We start from the raw sequence: 16,659 nt of genomic DNA, 5'->3' as shown, positions 1-16,659 counted from the left end.
TCCCCAAATTTCCCCAGATTTTTGCGAGATTTTCCCCCATTTTTTCCCAGAATTTTCCCCAAATTTTCCTCAGATTTTTCCCAATTTTCCCCTGAATTTTCCTGTTTTTTTCCCAAATTTTCCCCAGATTTTTCCTGAATTTTTCCCAGATTTTCCCTCAGATTTTCCCCAAATTTCCCCAGATTTTCCCCCAAATTTTCCTGATTTTCCCTAAATTTTTCCCAGGTTTTCCCCAAATTTTCCCCACATTTTCCTCAAATTTTCCCAGATTTTCCCCAAATTTTTCCTGAATTTTCCCAGAGTTTTCCCAGATTTTTACCTGAATTTTCCCAAATTTTCCCCAGATTTTTCCCCAAATTTTCCTGGAATTCTTTTTTTTTTTTTTTTCCCCTGAATTCTTTCCCCGCAATCTTCCCAAATTTTTTTCCTGATTCTTCCCAAATTTTTTCCTGAATTTTCCCAGCTTTTCCTTCCCACTTTTCCTCAGATTTTCCCCCAGAATTTTCCTCGAGTTTTCCCACATTTCTCCCAGATTTTTCCTAAAAAAAGGGGAATTTTCCCGGGAATTTCGCGGCCGCCTTCGACATCTCCCCAAAACCCCGATGGAAGGTGCCCGGATTTCTGGGATTTGGGATTTTGGGGGTTTTTTGGGGTTTTTTTGGGATTGGGATTTTTGGGATTTGGGGGGTTTTGGGATTTTGGGATTATGGGATTTGGGATTTTGGGATATTGGGATTTTGGGATTTGGGGTTTTTGGGATATTGGGGATTTGGGGGGTTTTGGGATTTTGGGATTATGGGATTTGGGATTTTGGGATATTGGGGTTTTGGAGATTTTGGGATTTTTGGGATATTGGGATTGTGGGATTTTGGAGATTTTGGGGTTTTTGGGATATTGGGGTTTTGGGATTTGGGGATTTTGGGATTGTGGGATTTGGGATTTTGGGATTTTGGGATTTGGGGGGTTTTGGGATTTGGGATTGTGGGGGTTTTGGGATTTGGGGTTTTGGGATTTTGGGATCTTGGGGTTTGGGGACTTTGGGATTTTGGGGTATTGGGATTTCAGGATATTGGGATTGTGGGATTTGGGGATATTGGGGTTTTTGGGATATTGGGGTTTTGGGATTTGGGGATTTTGGGATTGTGGGATATTGGGATTTTGGGATTTTTGGGATATTGGGATTGTGGGATTTGGGGTTTCAGGATTTTGGGATTGTGGGATTTGGGGTTTCAGGGATTTGGGACTTTTGGATTTTGGGGGTATTGGGGTTTTGGGATTTTTGGGATATTGGGATTGGGGGATTTGGGGTTTTGGGATTTTGGGACTTTGGGATTTTGGGATTTTTGGGGTTTCAGGATTGTGGGATTTTTGAGATTTGGGGATATTGGGATATTGGATTGTGGGATTTGGGGATATTGGGGATTTTGGGATTTTAGGGATTGGGATTTGGGGATATTGGGGATTTTGGGATTTTTGGGATTGGGATTTTTGGGATATTGGGGATTTTGGCATTGGGGTTTTGGGATTGTGGGATTTGGGGATTGGGATTTAAAAAAAAAAAAGAGGGAAAAAGTTAGGGAAGAAAAAAGAAGAATTTGGGAAAAAAAGAAAAAAATTGGGATTGAAAAAGAAGATAAAAGTCCAATTTTGGGTCCCATCCCGATGATCCCTTCTGGAATTTTTATTTCTTCCTCTGATTTTTGGGATAAAATCCTGGGAATTCGGGTTCAAACCCCTCATCTTTTCCAGGGGGAAATTCCAAGAATTTTGGAGAAGATTCCAGAAGGTTCCGAAGCTTTCCCGGGGTTTTAATTCCAGGAATTCTCTGGAGAAAGGGGGGAGGGGGGAAAAAAAAGAAAAAAAAAAATCACCAAAAATTCACATTTTTAACCCCAAAAAAAAAAAAAAAATCCCAAAATTCCTCCCCAAATTTCCTTCTTTTTTTTTTTTTTTTTTTTTTTTTCCCTCCAGTCATTTACAGAGCCAGGAAAAAAAAAAATCCAGGTGGATTTTAGGGAATTCTAATGTTAAAATTTTATTCCTAAATTTTTATTTTTCTTTTTTTTTTCCCAGAGAGAAGAAAAATTGGGAATTGGATTTATTTGAAGGAATTGAATCCGATTTTAATCCTAAATTTTCTTCCCAAATTTCCTTTTTTTTTTTTTTTTTCACCTTCTCCAGGGGGAAAAAAAAAATAAAAAAAAAAAAGTGGGAATTGGTTTTGTTTGAGAGAATTTAAATCCCATTTTTTATCCCAAATCTTTTTCCCAAATTTCCTCTATTTTTCAATTTTTCCAGGGGGGGAAAAAAAAAAAATTGGGAATTGGATTTATTGGAAGGAATTTAATCCAATTTTTATTCTGATTTTTTTTTTCCCCCAGATTTCCTCTTTTTTTTTCACCTTTTCCACGAAAAAAAAAAAATTGGGTATTGGATTTATTTCATGGAATTAAACCAAATTTTTATCCTAAATTTATTTTTTTTTTTTTTTTGCTTTTACAGGATTAAAAAAAACAAAAAAAAACAAAAAAAAGGAACTGGATTTCTTCTGGATTTCTTTTTTATTTTAGGGAATTCTGATTAGAATTTGATCCCGAAATTTTAACCAAAAAATTCCATTTTTTTCCACTGGGAAAAAAAATTAGGAAAAAAAAAAAAAAAAAGGAGATGGGCCAGAGCAAGAATTCGGCGACGTTTTGAGCAGAATTTTGGGTTTTTTTTCCCATTTTTATCCCAAAATTTTGGCTCCAGCCTCACCTGGGGAGGTAACACCTGAGATGTCCCCAGGGATGGCACCTGGGTGACATTTTGGGTGAAATTTGGGTGATTTTGGGGCCCACAGCAGGAATTTGGTGACATTTTGAGCAGAATTTTTGGTTTTTTTCCCATTTTTATCCCAAAATTTTGGCTCCAGCCTCACCTGGAGAGGTGACACCGGGTGTGGCACCTGAGATGTCCCCAGGGGTGACATTTGGTGACATTTTGGGTGAAATTTGGGTGATTTTGGGGCCCACAGCAGAAATTTGGCGACGTTTTGAGCAGAATTTTGGGGTTTTTTCCCATTTTTATCCCAAAATTTTGGCTCCAGCCTCACCTGGGGGGGTGGCACCTGAGATGTCCCCAGGGGTGGCACCTGGGTGACATTTTGGGTGAAATTTGGGTGATTTTGGGGCCCACAGCAGGAATTTGGTGACATTTTGAGCAGAATTTTTGGTTTTTTTCCCATTTTTATCCCAAAATTTTGGCTCCAGCCTCACCTGGGGAGGTGACACCGGGGGTGGCACCTGAGATGTCCCCAGGGATGGCACCTGGGTGACATTTTGGGTGAAATTTGGGTGATTTTGGGGCCCACAGCAGGAATTTGGTGACATTTTGAGCAGAATTTTTGTTTTTTTTCCCATTTTTATCCCAAAATTTTGGCTCCAACCTCACCTGGGGAGGTGACACCGGGTGTGGCACCTGAGATGTCCCCAGGGGTGGCACCTGGGTGACATTTTGGGTGAAATTTGGGTGATTTTGGGGCCCACAGCAGGAATTTGGTGACATTTTGAGCAGAATTTTTGGTTTTTTTCCCATTTTTATCCCAAAATTTTGGCTCCAGCCTCACCTGGGGAGGTGACACCGGGTGTGGCACCTGAGATGTCCCCAGGGATGGCACCTGGGTGACATTTTGGGTGAAATTTGGGCGATTTTGGGGCCCACAGCAGGAATTTGGTGACATTTTGAGCAGAATTTTGGGGTTTTTTTCCCATTTTTATCCCAAAATTTTGCCTCCAGCCTCACCTGGGGAGGTAACACCTGAGATGTCCCCAGGGATGGCACCTGGGTGACATTTTGGGTGAAATTTGGGTGATTTTGGGGCCCACAGCAGGAATTTGGTGACATTTTGAGCAGAATTTTTGGTTTTTTTTCCCATTTTTATCCCAAAATTTTGGCTCCAGCCTCACCTGGAGAGGTGACACCGGGGGTGGCACCTGAGATGTCCCAGGGGTGACATTTGGTGACATTTTGGGTGAAATTTGGGCGATTTTGGGTGACATTTTGGGGCCCACAGCAGGAATTTGGTGACGTTTTGAGCAGAATTTTTGTTTTTTTTCCCATTTTTATCCCAAAATTTTGGCTCCAGCCTCACCTGGGGAGGTGACACTGGGTGTGGCACCTGAGATGTCCCCAGGGGTGGCACCAGGGTGACATTTTGGGTGAAATTTGGGTGATTTTGGGGCCCACAGCAGGAATTTGGTGACATTTTGAGCAGAATTTTGGGGTTTTTTTCCCATTTTTATCCCAAAATTTTGGCTCCAGCCTCACCTGGAGAGGTGACACCTGAGATGTCCCCAGGGATGGCACCTGGGTGACATTTTGGGTGAAATTTGGGTGATTTTGGGGCCCACAGCAGCAATTTGGTGACATTTTGAGCAGAATTTTGGGGTTTTTTTTCCCATTTTTATCCCAAAATTTTGGCTCCAGCCTCACCTGGAGAGGTGACACCGGGTGTGGCACCTGAGATGTCCCCAGGGGTGGCACTCTGGGTGACATTTTGGGCACACTGCAGGAATTTGGTGACCTGGGGCTGGCACTCGGCCGTGTCCCGGGGCCGATCCCAAAGGCAGCGCTCGAAATTCCCGAAGGATTCGGAGCAGTCGCGGCGGATCCGGCGCACCAGGGGGCTGGAAAAGAGTGGGAAAAATGGGGGGAAAATTGGGGGAAGGTTGGGGGGAAAATGGGGGAAAAGTGGGGGGAAAAGGGGAAATGGTTGAGGGAATATTGGGAAAAAATCGGGGGAAAATTGGGGGGAAAATGGGAAATATTGGGGGAAAATTCCGGGAAAATATTGGGGGGAAATGGGAAATAATGGGGGGAAATTGGGGAAATATTGGGGGGAAAATGGGGGGGGAAATGGGGGAATTTTGGGGAGAAATTGGGGAAATTTGGGGAAAAAATAGGGGGAAATATTGGGGAAAGATTGTGGGAAAATGGGAAATATTGGGGGAAAATTCCGGGAAAATATTGGGGGGAAATGGGAAATAATGGGGGAAAATTGGGGAAATATTGGGGGGAAAATGGGGGGGGGAAATGGGGGAATTTTGGGGAGAAATTGGGGAAATTTGGGGAAAAAATAGGGGGAAATATTGGGGAAAGATTGTGGGAAAATGGGAAATATTGGGGGAAAATTCCGGGAAAATATTGAGGGGAAATGGGAAATAATGGGGGGAAATTGGGGAAAAATTGGGGGGAAATTTGGGAATTTTGGGGGAAATTTGGGGGGAAATCGGGGAAATATTGGGGAAAATTTGGGAAAATGGGGATATTGGGGAAAAATGGGAGAAATTTGGGGAATATGGGGGGAAAATTGGGGAAATGTCACCCAAAAATCAGGAATAAATTGGGGGGGGGTGGAGGGGAATGGGAAAAATCGGGGGGAAAAAAAGGAGAAAAAAAATAGGAAAAATCAGGATTGGGACCCAGTGCTCCCAGTTTGGGTCACTCACTGGTTGGAGGCGCACTGGGTGACACTCAGGGACAGCTGGTGACAATCCCAGTGCTCCCAGTTTGGGTCACTCACTGGTTGGCGGCGCACTGGGTGACACTCAGGGACAGTCGGTGACAATCCCAGTGCTCCCAGTTTGGGTCACTCACTGGTTGGCGGCGCACTGGGTGACACTCGGGGACAGTCGGTGACAATCCCAGTGCTCCCAGTTTGGGTCACTCACTGGTTGGAGGCGCACTGGGTGACACTCAGGGACAGTCGGTGACAATCCCAGTGCTCCCAGTTTGGGTCACTCACTGGTTGGCGGCGCACTGGGTGACACTCAGGGACAGTCGGTGACAATCCCAGTGCTCCCAGTTTGGGTCACTCACTGGTTGGAGGCGCACTGGGTGACACTCAGGGACAGTTGGTGACAATCCCAGTGCTCCCAGTTTGGGTCACTCACTGGTTGGAGGCGCACTGGGTGACACTCGGGGACAGCTGGTGGCAATCCCAGTGCTCCCAGTTTGGGTCACTCACTGGTTGGCGGCGCACTGGGTGACACTCAGGGACAGTTGGTGACAATCCCAGTGCTCCCAGTTTGGGTCACTCACTGGTTGGAGGCGCACTGGGTGACACTCAGGGACAGTTGGTGACAATCCCAGTGCTCCCAGTTTGGGTCACTCACTGGTTGGAGGCGCACTGGGTGACACTCAGGGACAGTTGGTGACAATCCCAGTGCTCCCAGTTTGGGTCACTCACTGGTTGGCGGCGCACTGGGTGACACTCAGGGACAGTCGGTGACAATCCCAGTGCTCCCAGTTTGGGTCACTCACTGGTTGGAGGCGCACTGGGTGACACTCAGGGACAGTCGGTGACAATCCCAGTGCTCCCAGTTTGGGTCACTCACTGGTTGGAGGCGCACTGGGTGACACTCAGGGACAGTTGGTGACAATCCCAGTGCTCCCAGTTTGGGTCACTCACTGGTTGGAGGCGCACTGGGTGACACTCAGGGACAGTCGGTGACAATCCCAGTGCTCCCAGTTTGGGTCACTCACTGGTTGGAGGCGCACTGGGTGACACTCAGGGACAGTCGGTGACAATCCCAGTGCTCCCAGTTTGGGTCACTCACTGGTTGGAGGCGCACTGGGTGACACTCAGGGACAGCTGGTGACAATCCCAGTGCTCCCAGTTTGGGTCACTCACTGGTTGGAGGCGCACTGGGTGACACTCAGGGACAGTTGGTGACAATCCCAGTGCTCCCAGTTTGGGTCACTCACTGGTTGGCGGCGCACTGGGTGACACTCAGGGACAGTCGGTGACAATCCCAGTGCTCCCAGTTTGGGTCACTCACTGGTTGGAGGCGCACTGGGTGACACTCAGGGACAGTCGGTGACAATCCCAGTGCTCCCAGTTTGGGTCACTCACTGGTTGGAGGCGCACTGGGTGACACTCGGGGACAGTCGGTGACAATCCCAGTGCTCCCAGTTTGGGTCACTCACTGGTTGGCGGCGCACTGGGTGACACTCAGGGACAGTTGGTGACAATCTCGGTGCCAGCTCCCGGGACTCGCGGCCACGCAGCGCCCGTAGCGCTCCAGCTCCGGCCCGCAGAGCTGAGCGGTGACAGCCAGCGCCTCCCTACGACAACGACAACGACAACGACAACGGCACTATCGCGACAGTCGGGACAACCCGCAGGGACAAGAGGGGACGCGGCCCGGCCCCACCGCCCCTCACTCACATGGCGCCTCTTCCGCCTCCACCGCTCCACTTCCGCCACTCCCTCGCTCTGCGCATGCCCCAGCCCCCGAGGCGGGAAACGCGGGCTCGCCGCATGCGCAGAAGCCAAAGCGAAAGCGGAAGCGGCGCTCTGAGGGCGGAGGGAAGATGGCGGCGGCCGCGGCGGCCCCTAACGACGAGCTGGTCTCGTCGGTAACGCTTTACCGGCGGCGGCCGCGGCTGCTCCGCGGTACCGTGCTGCCCTTCGCCGCCGGTCTCTACCCGGCTTGGTTATGGCTGTGGGGACCGCGGCTGTGGGCGCCGGCGGAGGCGGCGGGGCCGCCCGAAGCGGCGCTGTTGGCGCTCGGCGCCATCGCGGCGCTGCAGCTGCTGACGGCGCTGGCCGGGCTCTGGTCCGTGCACGCCGAGTGCGCCCTGAGCTGCGTCAGGGTAAGCGCGGGAAAGGGCGACGGACGGGAAGGGGCTGAGGGGGGCTTGGGGTCTGAGGGGGGCTTGGGGCTGAGGGGGGTTTGGGGGGAATTTGGGGTCTGAGGGGGATTTGGGGCTGAGGGGGTTTTGGGGCTGAGGGGGGTTTGGGGTCTGAGGGGGTTTTGGGGCTGAGGGGGGTTGGGAGTCTGAGGGGGATTTGGGGGGGGTTTGGGGTCTGAGGGGGGGTTTGGGGTCTGAGGGGGGGTTTGGGACTGAGGGGGTTTTGGGGATGAGGGGGGTTTGGAGTCTGAGGGGGATTTGGGGGGGGTTTGGGGTCTGAGGGGGGTTTGGGGGGGTTTTGGGGGTCTGAAGGGGGGTTTGGGGGCTGAGGGGGGTGTGGGGCTGAGGGGGATTTGGGGGCTGAGGGGGATTTGGGGCTGAGAGGGGTTTGGGGTCTGAGAGGGGCTTGGGGCTGAGGGGCATTTGGGGGGGTTTTGGGGTCTGAGGGGGATTTCAGGGGAATTTGGGGTATGAGGGGGGTTTGGGGCTGAGGGGGGTTTGGGGTCTGAGGGGCATTTCGGGGGGTTTTGGGGTCTGAGGGGGGTTTGGGGTCTGAGGGGGTTTTGGGGCTGAGGGGGGTTTGGGGTCTGAGAGGGGTTTGGGGTCTGAGGGTGTTTTGGGATCTGAGGGGGATTTCAGGGGAATTTGGGGTCTGAGTGGGGGGTTGGGGTCTGAGGGGGTTTTGGGGCTGAGGGGGATTTGGGTCTGAGGGGGTTTTGGGGCTGAGGGGGGGTTGGGGTCTGAGGGGGGTTTGGGGCTGAGGGGGGGTTGGGGTCTGAGGGGGTTTTGGGGCTGAGGGGGGGTTGGGGTCTGAGGGGGGTTTGGGGCTGAGGGGGATTTGGGGTCTGAGGGGGTTTTGGGGCTGAGGGGGGGTTGGGGTCTGAGGGGGGTTTGGGGAAGATTTGTGGTTTAAAGGGGGTTTAGGGTCTGAGGGAGATTTGGGGGGAATTTGGATTTGAGGGTGGTTTGGGATCTGAGGGGGGATTTGGGTCTAGGGGGGACTTGGGGGAAGATTTGGGGGCGATTTGGGGGAAATTTGGGGTTTGGGGTCTGAGCGGGACTTGGGGGAACATTTGGGGTCTGATGGGGGGGATTTGGGGGAAATTTGGGGTCTGAGGGGGGAATTTAGGTTTGAGGGAGATTTTGGGGGAGATTTGGGATTTGAGGGGGATTCAGGGTTTAAAGGGGATTTTGGGGGATTTGGGGCATTCCTCTGTTAAACACACAGAAATAAAAATGAGTCATTAAATATTCAATTTGATTTATTAAATATTGGGGTCATAAGTGAAAAACCATTAATGTTAATGTGGGATGTTAAAGGTATAAAGTGTGGGATTCTAAAGGGGTAAAAAAATGGGATTTGGGATTTTGAAGGGGTAAAAATTGGGATTTTAGGGGGATTAAATATAGAGTGTTCAAAGTGTAAGTATGGGATTTTAGAGGGGTTAAAAATGAGATTTTAAAGAGATAAAAATCAGGTTATAGAGGGGTAAGTGGGATTTTTAACGGATAAAAAATGGGATTTTGAAGGATGAAAAGATGGGGTTTAGAGAGATAAAAAATGGGATTTTAGGGGGATACAAAAAGGGATTTTAGAGGGATAAAAAAGGGATTTTAGAGGGGTAAAAAAGGGATTTTAGAGGGGTAAAAAAAGGGATTTTAGAGGGGTAAAAAAAGGGATTTTAGGGGGGTAAAAAAAGGGATTTTAGGGGGATACAAAAAGGGATTTTAGAGGGATAAAAAAGGGATTTTAGAGGGGTAAAAAAGGGATTTTAGAGGGGTAAAAAAGGGATTTTAGAGGGGTAAAAAATGGGATTTTAGAGGGATAAAAAATGGGATTTTAGATGGGTAAAAAATGGGATTTTAGAGGGATAAAAAGGGGTTTTAGAGGGGTAAAAAATGGGATTTTAGAGGGGTAAAAAAGGCATTTTAGAGGGGTAAAAAAGGGATTTTAGAGGGGTAAAAAAAGAGATTTTAGAGGGATAAAAAATGGGATTTTAGAGGAGTAAAGAAAGGATTTTACAGGGATAAAAAAGGGATTTTAGAGGGATAAAAAAGGGATTTTAGAGGGATAAAAATTGGGATTTTAGAGAGATAAAAACTGGGATTTTAGAGGGATAAAAAAGGGGTTTTAGAGGGATAAAAAAGGGGTTTTAGAGGGATAAAAAAGGGATTTTAGAGGGATAAAAACTGGGATTTTAGAGGGATAAAAAATGGGATTTTACAGGGATAAAAAAGGGATTTTAGAGGGATAAAAACTGGGATTTTAGAGGGATAAAAAGGGATTTTAGAGGGGTAAAAATGGGATTTTAGAGGGGTAAAAATGGGATTTTAGAGGGGTAAAAAAGGGATTTTAGAGGGGTAAAAATGGGATTTTAGAGGGATAAAAAGGGATTTTAGAGGGATAAAAACTGGGATTTTAGAGGGATAAAAAAGGGATTTTAGAGGGGTAAAAATGGGATTTTAGAGGGGTAAAAAAGGGATTTTAGAGGGGTAAAAAAGGGATTTTAGAGGGGTAAAAAAGGGATTTTAGAGGGGTAAAACTGGGATTTTAGAGGGGTAAAAAAGGGATTTTAGAGGGATAAAAACTGGGATTTTAGAGGGATAAAAAAGGGATTTTAGAGGGATAAAAACTGGGATTTTAGAGGGATTTTGCTGCTGTTTTTCCCCAGGAACCCTGTCCCCAAAAAGCCACCCTGGCCAAGGTGGTGCCAACCCCCAACAACGGCTCCGTGGAACTGGTGCCAATCCACAGGGAGCAGGTGAGGGAAAAAATCTGGGAATTCTGCTGGGATTTGTCCTGAAAATCCAATTAATGGGGAAAAAATCTGGGAATTCTGCTGGGATTTGTCCCGAAAATCCAATTAATGGGGAAAAAATCTGGGAATTCTGCTGGGATTTGTCCCAAAAATCCAATTAATAGTGGGAAAAAATCTGGGAATTCTGCTGGGATTTGTCCCAAAAATCCAATTAATGGGGAAAAAATCTGGGAATTCTGCTGGGATTTGTCCCAAAAATCCAATTAATGGGGAAAAAATCTGGGAATTCTGCTGGGATTTGTCCCTGAAAATCCAGTTAATGGTGGGAAAAAATCTGGGAATTCTGCTGGGATTTGTCCCAAAAATCCAATTAATGGGGAAAAAATCTGGGAATTCTGCTGGGATTTGTCCCAAAAATCCAATTAATGGGGGGAAAAAAAATCTGGGAATTCCAGGCAAAACCCTCCAGTAAAACCCAGAAATTTGGAATTTTTTTCCCACCAAAAATTGGAATTCCAGGATTTTTCCCCCCTTTTTCAGGAATTTTTTTACAGGAATGGAAAATTTGATTTTTTTTTTTCTTTTTTTGATATTTTTTAGGGTGAGGACGGGCAAGAATCTCTGAGTTTTGAATTCCAAAAAATTAAATATTCCTACGAAATCCATGGAAAAAAACAATTCCTGCCTGTGGCTTTTCCTGTGGAGCATCCCTTGGGATTTTATCAGAATTCCAGAGGGTTCCAGGAGGAGCAGGAAATTCGGGAAGCAGAGAAGAAATTTGGGAATAACAAGTGAGATTTTTTTGGATTTTTTTTTTTTTTTTTTTTTGGGGTGGGGGTGGGGGAAATAGTGGAAAAAAGGTGAAAATATTCCAGGGAAAAATGGGAATGTTACAGGGAAAAATGGGAATGTGACAAGGAAAAAATGGGAATTTTCCAGGAAAAAAATGGGAATTTTCCAGGGGAAAAAATGGGAATTTTCCAGGAAAAAAAATGGGAATGTTACAGGAAAAAAAATGGGAATGGTCCAGGGAAAAATGGGAATTTTCCAGGGAAAAATGGGAATTTTCCAGGAAAAAAAATGGGAATGGTCCAGGGAAAAATGGGAATGTTACAGGAAAAAAAATGGGAATGTTACAGGAAAAAAAATGGGAATGTTCCAGGGAAAAATGGGAATGTGACAAGGAAAAAATGGGAATTTTCCAGGAAAAAAAATGGGAATGGTCCAGGGAAAAATGGGAATGTTACAGGAAAAAAAATGGGAATGTTCCAGGGAAAAATGGGAATGTGACAAGGAAAAAATGGGAATTTTCCAGGAAAAAAAATGGGAATTTTCCAGGGAAAAAATGGGAATTTTCAAGGGAAAAAAATGGGAATTTTCCAGGGAAAAAAATGGGAATGTTACAGGAAAAAAATGGGAATGTTACAGGAAAAAAATGGGAATTGTCCAGGAAAAAAAATGGGAATTTTCCAGGGAAAAAATGGGAATTTTCCAGGAAGAAAAATCCCCAAACGCTGGGATTGGAGCAGGATTTCCCTGCTGAATTTGGGATTTTCTGGGAATAAATCCCCAAAAAATCCAATTTTTTATAGAAAAATCATTGGGAATGGCAAAGATTTGGGACATTTTGGGGGGAAAATTTGAGATTTTTTTTCATGGGATTTTTTTTTTTCCAACGATTTTCCTGGGATTTTTCCAAGGTTTTTCTAGGATTTTTCCTGGGAATTTTCCAAGGATTTTCCTGTGAATTTTCAAGGATTTTTCTTGGGATTTTTCCAGTATTTTTCCTGGGATTTTTCCAAGATTTTTCCTGGGAGTTTCCCAAGATTTTTCCTGGGATTTTCCTGGGATTTTCCCAAGATTTTTCCTGGGATTTTCCCAAGATTTTTCCTGGGATTTTCCCAAGATTTTCCATGGCTTTTCCTTTTTCCAGGGCAGAGATGGTGGTGCCAGAATTCCTGGAGCTTTTCAAGGAAAGAGCCACGGCGCCGTTCTTCGTTTTCCAGGTAAAAATTGGGAATAAAAACCAGGAAAAGTTCCCAAAATTTGGGGGGAAATTCTGGGAAAAATCCCCAAAATTTGGGGGAAAATTCTGGGAAAAAACCCCAACATTTGGGGAAAATTCTGGAAAGATCCCCCAGATTTGGGGAAAATTCTGGGAAAAATTCTGGGAAAAATCCCCGAAATTTGGGGGAAAATTCTGGGAAAAATCCCCAGATCTGTTACAAATTGGGAATAAAGCCAAAGAAAATTCCCACAAATTTTGGGTTGGAATTTTGGGCCGGAATTTCAGGAATTTTGAGCCAGATTTTGAGGCGTTCTGAGCCGGAATTTTGGGAATTCTGAGCCGAAATTCTGGGAATTCTGGGATGCAATTTTGGGAATTCTGAGCTGGAATTTGAGGAATTCTGGGATGCAATTCCCAGAACTCTGACCAGAAATTCCCGGAATTCTGACCCAAAATTCTTGGAACTCTGACCTGAAAATTGGAAGAATTCTGGGATGCAGTTCCTGGAACTCCGACCGGAAGTTCCCCACGATTCCGACCGGAAGTTCCCACAATTCCGACCGGAAATTCCTGGAAGTCTGACCGGAAATTCTCGGAATTCTGACCTGAATTGGAGGAATTCTGGGATGCAGTTCCTGGAACTCTGACAGGAAGTTCCCACGATTCCGACCGGAAGTTCCCACGATTCCGACCGGAAGTTCCCACAATTCCCACTGGAAGTTCCCACAATTCCGACCGGAAGTGCCCACAATTCCGACCGGAAGTTCCCCACATTTCCGACCAGGAAGTTCCCACAATTCCCAGAACTCTGACCTGAATCCCGGAATTCCCGGAATTCTTTTCCCAGGTTTTTTGCGTGGCTCTGTGGTGCCTGGATGAGTTCTGGTACTACAGCGTGTTCACCCTGGCCATGCTCGTGGCCTTCGAGGCCTCCCTGGTGCAGCAGCAGCTCCGTAACCTGTCGGAAATCCGCAGGATGGGAAACAAACCCTTCATGATCCAGGTAAAAAATCCCGGAATTCCGGCAATTCCCACCTTCATTTCTTCCCGATTTCCTGGCATCCAGGTTTTGGGGTTTTTTTTTTTTTTGTTTTGTTTTTCCGGGAGGTTTTAGGTCAAAAAAATGGGATTTTTAGAAGGGTTTTGGGGTTTGTTTTATTTTTTGGTTTTTTTTTTAATCCGGTTGTTTTTGTAGAGAAATTTGGGATTTTTGGGTTTGTTTTTTTTTTTTTTGGGGGGGGGGGTTTTGTGTCAAAATTTGGGATTTTTGGGGTTTTGTGTCAAAATTTGGGATTTTGGGTTTTTGTATTTTTTGGGGGCGTTTTGTGTCAAAATTTGGGATTTTTGGGTTTTTGTATTTTTTGGGGGGTTTTGTGTCAAAATTTGGGATTTTTGGGTTTTTGTGTTTTTTGGGGGGGTTTTGTGTCAAAATTTGGGATTTTTGGGTTTTTGTATTTTTTGGGGGCGTTTTGTGTCAAAATTTGGGATTTTTGGGTTTTTGTATTTTTTGGGGGGTTTTGTGTCAAAATTTGGGATTTTTGGGTTTTTGTGTTTTTTGGGGGGGTTTTGTGTCAAAATTTGGATTTTTGGGTTTTTGTATTTTTTGGGGGGGTTTTGTGTCAAAATTTGGGATTTTTGGGTTTTTGTGTTTTTTGGGGGGGTTTTGTGTCAAAATTTGGGATTTTTGGGTTTTTGTGTTTTTTGGGGGGGTTTTTGTGTCAAAATTTGGGATTTTTGGGTTTTGTGTTTTTTGGGGGGGTTTTGTGTCAAAATTTGGGATTTTTGGGTTTTTGTATTTTTTGGGGGGGTTTTGTGTCAAAAATTTGGGATTTTGGGTTTTTGTATTTTTTGGGGGGGTTTTGTGTCAAAATTTGGGATTTTTGGGTTTTTGTGTTTTTTGGGGGGGTTTTGTGTCAAAATTTGGGATTTTTGGGTTTTTGTGTTTTTTGGGGGGGTTTTGTGTCAAAATTTGGGATTTTTGGGTTTTTGTGTTTTTTGGGGGGGTTTTGTGTCAAAATTTGGGATTTTTGGGGGGGTTTTGTGTCAAAATTTGGATTTTTGGGCTTTTTTTTTTCTGGTGGTTTTCTGTCAAAATTTGGATTTTTGGGGTGGGTTTTTTTTATGGTTTTTTTGTCAAAATTTGGGATTTTTGGGGTTTTCTTTCTGGTGGTTTTGTGTCAAAATTTGGGATTTTTTGGGGTGTTTCTTGTGATGTTTTTTTACCAAAAATGGGATTTTTTGGGGTTTTTTTCCCCCATTGATTTTGTATCAAAATTTGGGATTTTTGGGGTTTTCTTTCTGGTGGTTTTGTGTCAAACATTTGGGATTTTTTGGGGTGTTTCTTGTGATGTTTTTTTACCAAAAATGGGATTTTTTGGGGTTTTTCCCCCATTGATTTTGTATCAAAATTGGGATTTTTTGGGGTTTTTTTTTCTCATTGATTTTGTATGCAAAATTGGGATTTTTGGGGTTTTTTTTCCCCATTGATTTTGTATCAAAATTGAGATTTTTGGGTTTTTTATTTCTGGTGGTTTTGTGTCAAAATTTGGGATTTTTTGGGGTGGTTTTTTTCTGATAATTTTGTACCAAAATTGGGATATTTTTTGTTTGTTTTTTTTTCTTTCTGATGGTTTTGTGCCAAAATTGGCATTTTTGGGGTTTTTCTTGTGATGTTTTTTTTTTACCAAAATTTGGGTTTTGGGGTTTTTTTTTCTGGTGGTTTTGTGTCAAAATTTGGGATTTCTGGGGTGGTTATTTTATGGTTTTGTGTCAAAATTTGGATTTTTGGGGTTTTTTTTTCTGGTGATTTGTAGCAAAATTGGGATTTTTGGGATGTTTTTTACCTAATGGTTTTGTACCAAAATTGGGATTTTTTTTGGGGTGAATTTGGGAATTTTTTGGGGTGAATTTGGGATTTTTTTTGGGGTGAATTTGGGACATTTTCGGGATAGATTTGGGATTTTTTTTGGGAGTGAATTGGGGATTTTTTTTGGGGGCTGAATTTGGGATTTTTTGGGGGGTGAATTTGGGAATTTTTTTATGTGGATTTGGGATTTTTTTGGGATGGATTTGGGATTTTTTTCCGATTTTTTTTTTTCCCCAAAATTCCCATTTTTGAAAATTCCCTTTTCCCACTGATTCCATCAAAAAAAAAAAAACCAACAATTTTTTTATCCCAAAATTTGAATTTTTTTTGGATTTTTTTTTTTTTTGTCCCTTTTCCTTTGAAAATTGGGAATTTTGGGGCTTTGTTTTTTTTGTTTTTTTTTTTTTTTTTTTTTTGTGTGTCTTTTCCTGTTGATTTTCCCCCAAAATTTGGGAATTTTGGGAATTTCAGGTGTACAGGAACCGGAAGTGGCGCCCGATTCCCAGCGACGAAATCGTGGCCGGGACCTCGTTTCCATTGGTAAAAAAAAAATGGGAATTTTTTTTAGAGAAAAAAATTCCTAAAAATGGGAATTTTGATGGATGTGTTCCCAAAATTGGGATTTTTCTGTGGAAAAATGGGATTTTTTTAAGGGGAAAAATGGAATTTTTTAAGGGAAAAATGGGTTAAAAAATGGGAATTTTTAATGGAAAAATGGGCAAAAAATGGGAATTCTTTAATGGGGAAAAGGGCAAAAAAAATGGGGATTTTTTTAAGGGAAGAATGGGATTTTTTAATGGAAAACTGGGCTAAAAAGGGGAATTTTTCATGGGAAAATGGGGTAAAAAAATGGGATTTTTTAATCGGGAAATGGGCTAAAAAATGGGATTTTTTATGGGAAAAATGGGTAAAAAATGGGAATTTTCTGTGGGAAAACGGGCAAAAAAATGGGTATTTTTTAAGGGAAAAATGGGATTTTTTAAGGTAGAAATGGGATTTTTTTAAATGGAAAATTTGGCTAAAAAATGGGAATTTTTAATGGGAAAATTTGGCTAAAATAGGGGATTTTTTTAAAGGGATAAAAGGGCTAAAAATGGGAATTTTTGGATGGGATCAATGGGATTTTTGGGTGGATCAATGGGATTTTTGGGTGGGATCAATGGGATTTTTGGGTGCGATCAATGGGATTTTTGGGGTGGATCAATGGGATTTTTGGACGGATCAATGGGATTTTTGGACGGATCAATGGGATTTTTGGACGGATCAATGGGATTTTTGGGTTGGATCAATGGGATTTTTGGACGGGATCAATGGGATTTTTGGGTGGGATCAATGGATTTTTGGACGGA

The 16,659-nt window shown here is 44.2% G+C and overlaps 2 protein-coding genes across 2 annotated transcripts; one reads left to right on the top strand and one right to left on the bottom strand.

Annotated features, from left to right (window-relative positions):
- Positions 1-1,640: 1,640 nt before the first annotated feature.
- On the bottom strand, positions 1,641-7,257 carry CHCHD5 (coiled-coil-helix-coiled-coil-helix domain containing 5). The gene is made up of 5 exons (XM_062514134.1): positions 7,211-7,257; positions 6,970-7,107; positions 4,501-4,667; positions 3,948-3,974; positions 1,641-1,825 (listed from the first exon to the last, which is right to left on the bottom strand). Coding segments are annotated over exons 1-5 (351 nt in total). The 5' UTR covers positions 7,213-7,257; the 3' UTR covers positions 1,641-1,808.
- An 81-nt stretch (positions 7,258-7,338) lies between these two features.
- LOC134057111 (endoplasmic reticulum transmembrane helix translocase-like) lies at positions 7,339-16,628 on the top strand. Its single transcript, XM_062514135.1, has 6 exons — positions 7,339-7,638; positions 10,350-10,439; positions 11,037-11,227; positions 12,370-12,442; positions 13,292-13,447; positions 15,782-16,628. The coding sequence occupies exons 1-6, from the start codon at positions 7,357-7,359 to the stop codon at positions 15,998-16,000; spliced, it is 1,011 nt and encodes a 336-aa protein (XP_062370119.1). The 5' UTR covers positions 7,339-7,356; the 3' UTR covers positions 16,001-16,628.
- Positions 16,629-16,659: the final 31 nt, after the last annotated feature.

The sequence above is a fragment of the Cinclus cinclus genome, unplaced genomic scaffold (assembly GCF_963662255.1).
Source record: "Cinclus cinclus unplaced genomic scaffold, bCinCin1.1 SCAFFOLD_329, whole genome shotgun sequence".
NCBI lineage: Eukaryota > Metazoa > Chordata > Aves > Passeriformes > Cinclidae > Cinclus > Cinclus cinclus.
This window is presented reverse-complemented; position numbering and strand designations above follow the sequence as displayed.

Bases quoted from the DNA above. Each gene is read 5' to 3' on its own strand.
- LOC134057111 (XM_062514135.1), top strand. From the start codon at position 7,357: ATGGCGGCGGCCGCGGCGGCCCCTAACGACGAGCTGGTCTCGTCGGTA. The intron at 10,440-11,036 runs GTGAGGGAAAAA...GATATTTTTTAG, and splicing joins TGCCAATCCACAGGGAGCAG to GGTGAGGACGGGCAAGAATC. The intron at 11,228-12,369 runs GTGAGATTTTTT...TCCTTTTTCCAG, and splicing joins AAGAAATTTGGGAATAACAA to GGCAGAGATGGTGGTGCCAG.
- CHCHD5 (XM_062514134.1), bottom strand. The intron at 4,668-6,969 runs GTGAGTGACCCA...ACTCTTTTCCAG, and splicing joins ACCCAGTGCGCCGCCAACCA to CCCCCTGGTGCGCCGGATCC. The intron at 3,975-4,500 runs GTGCCACACCCG...GGGACATCTCAG, and splicing joins CACCCCTGGGGACATCTCAG to GTGCCACCCCCGGTGTCACC.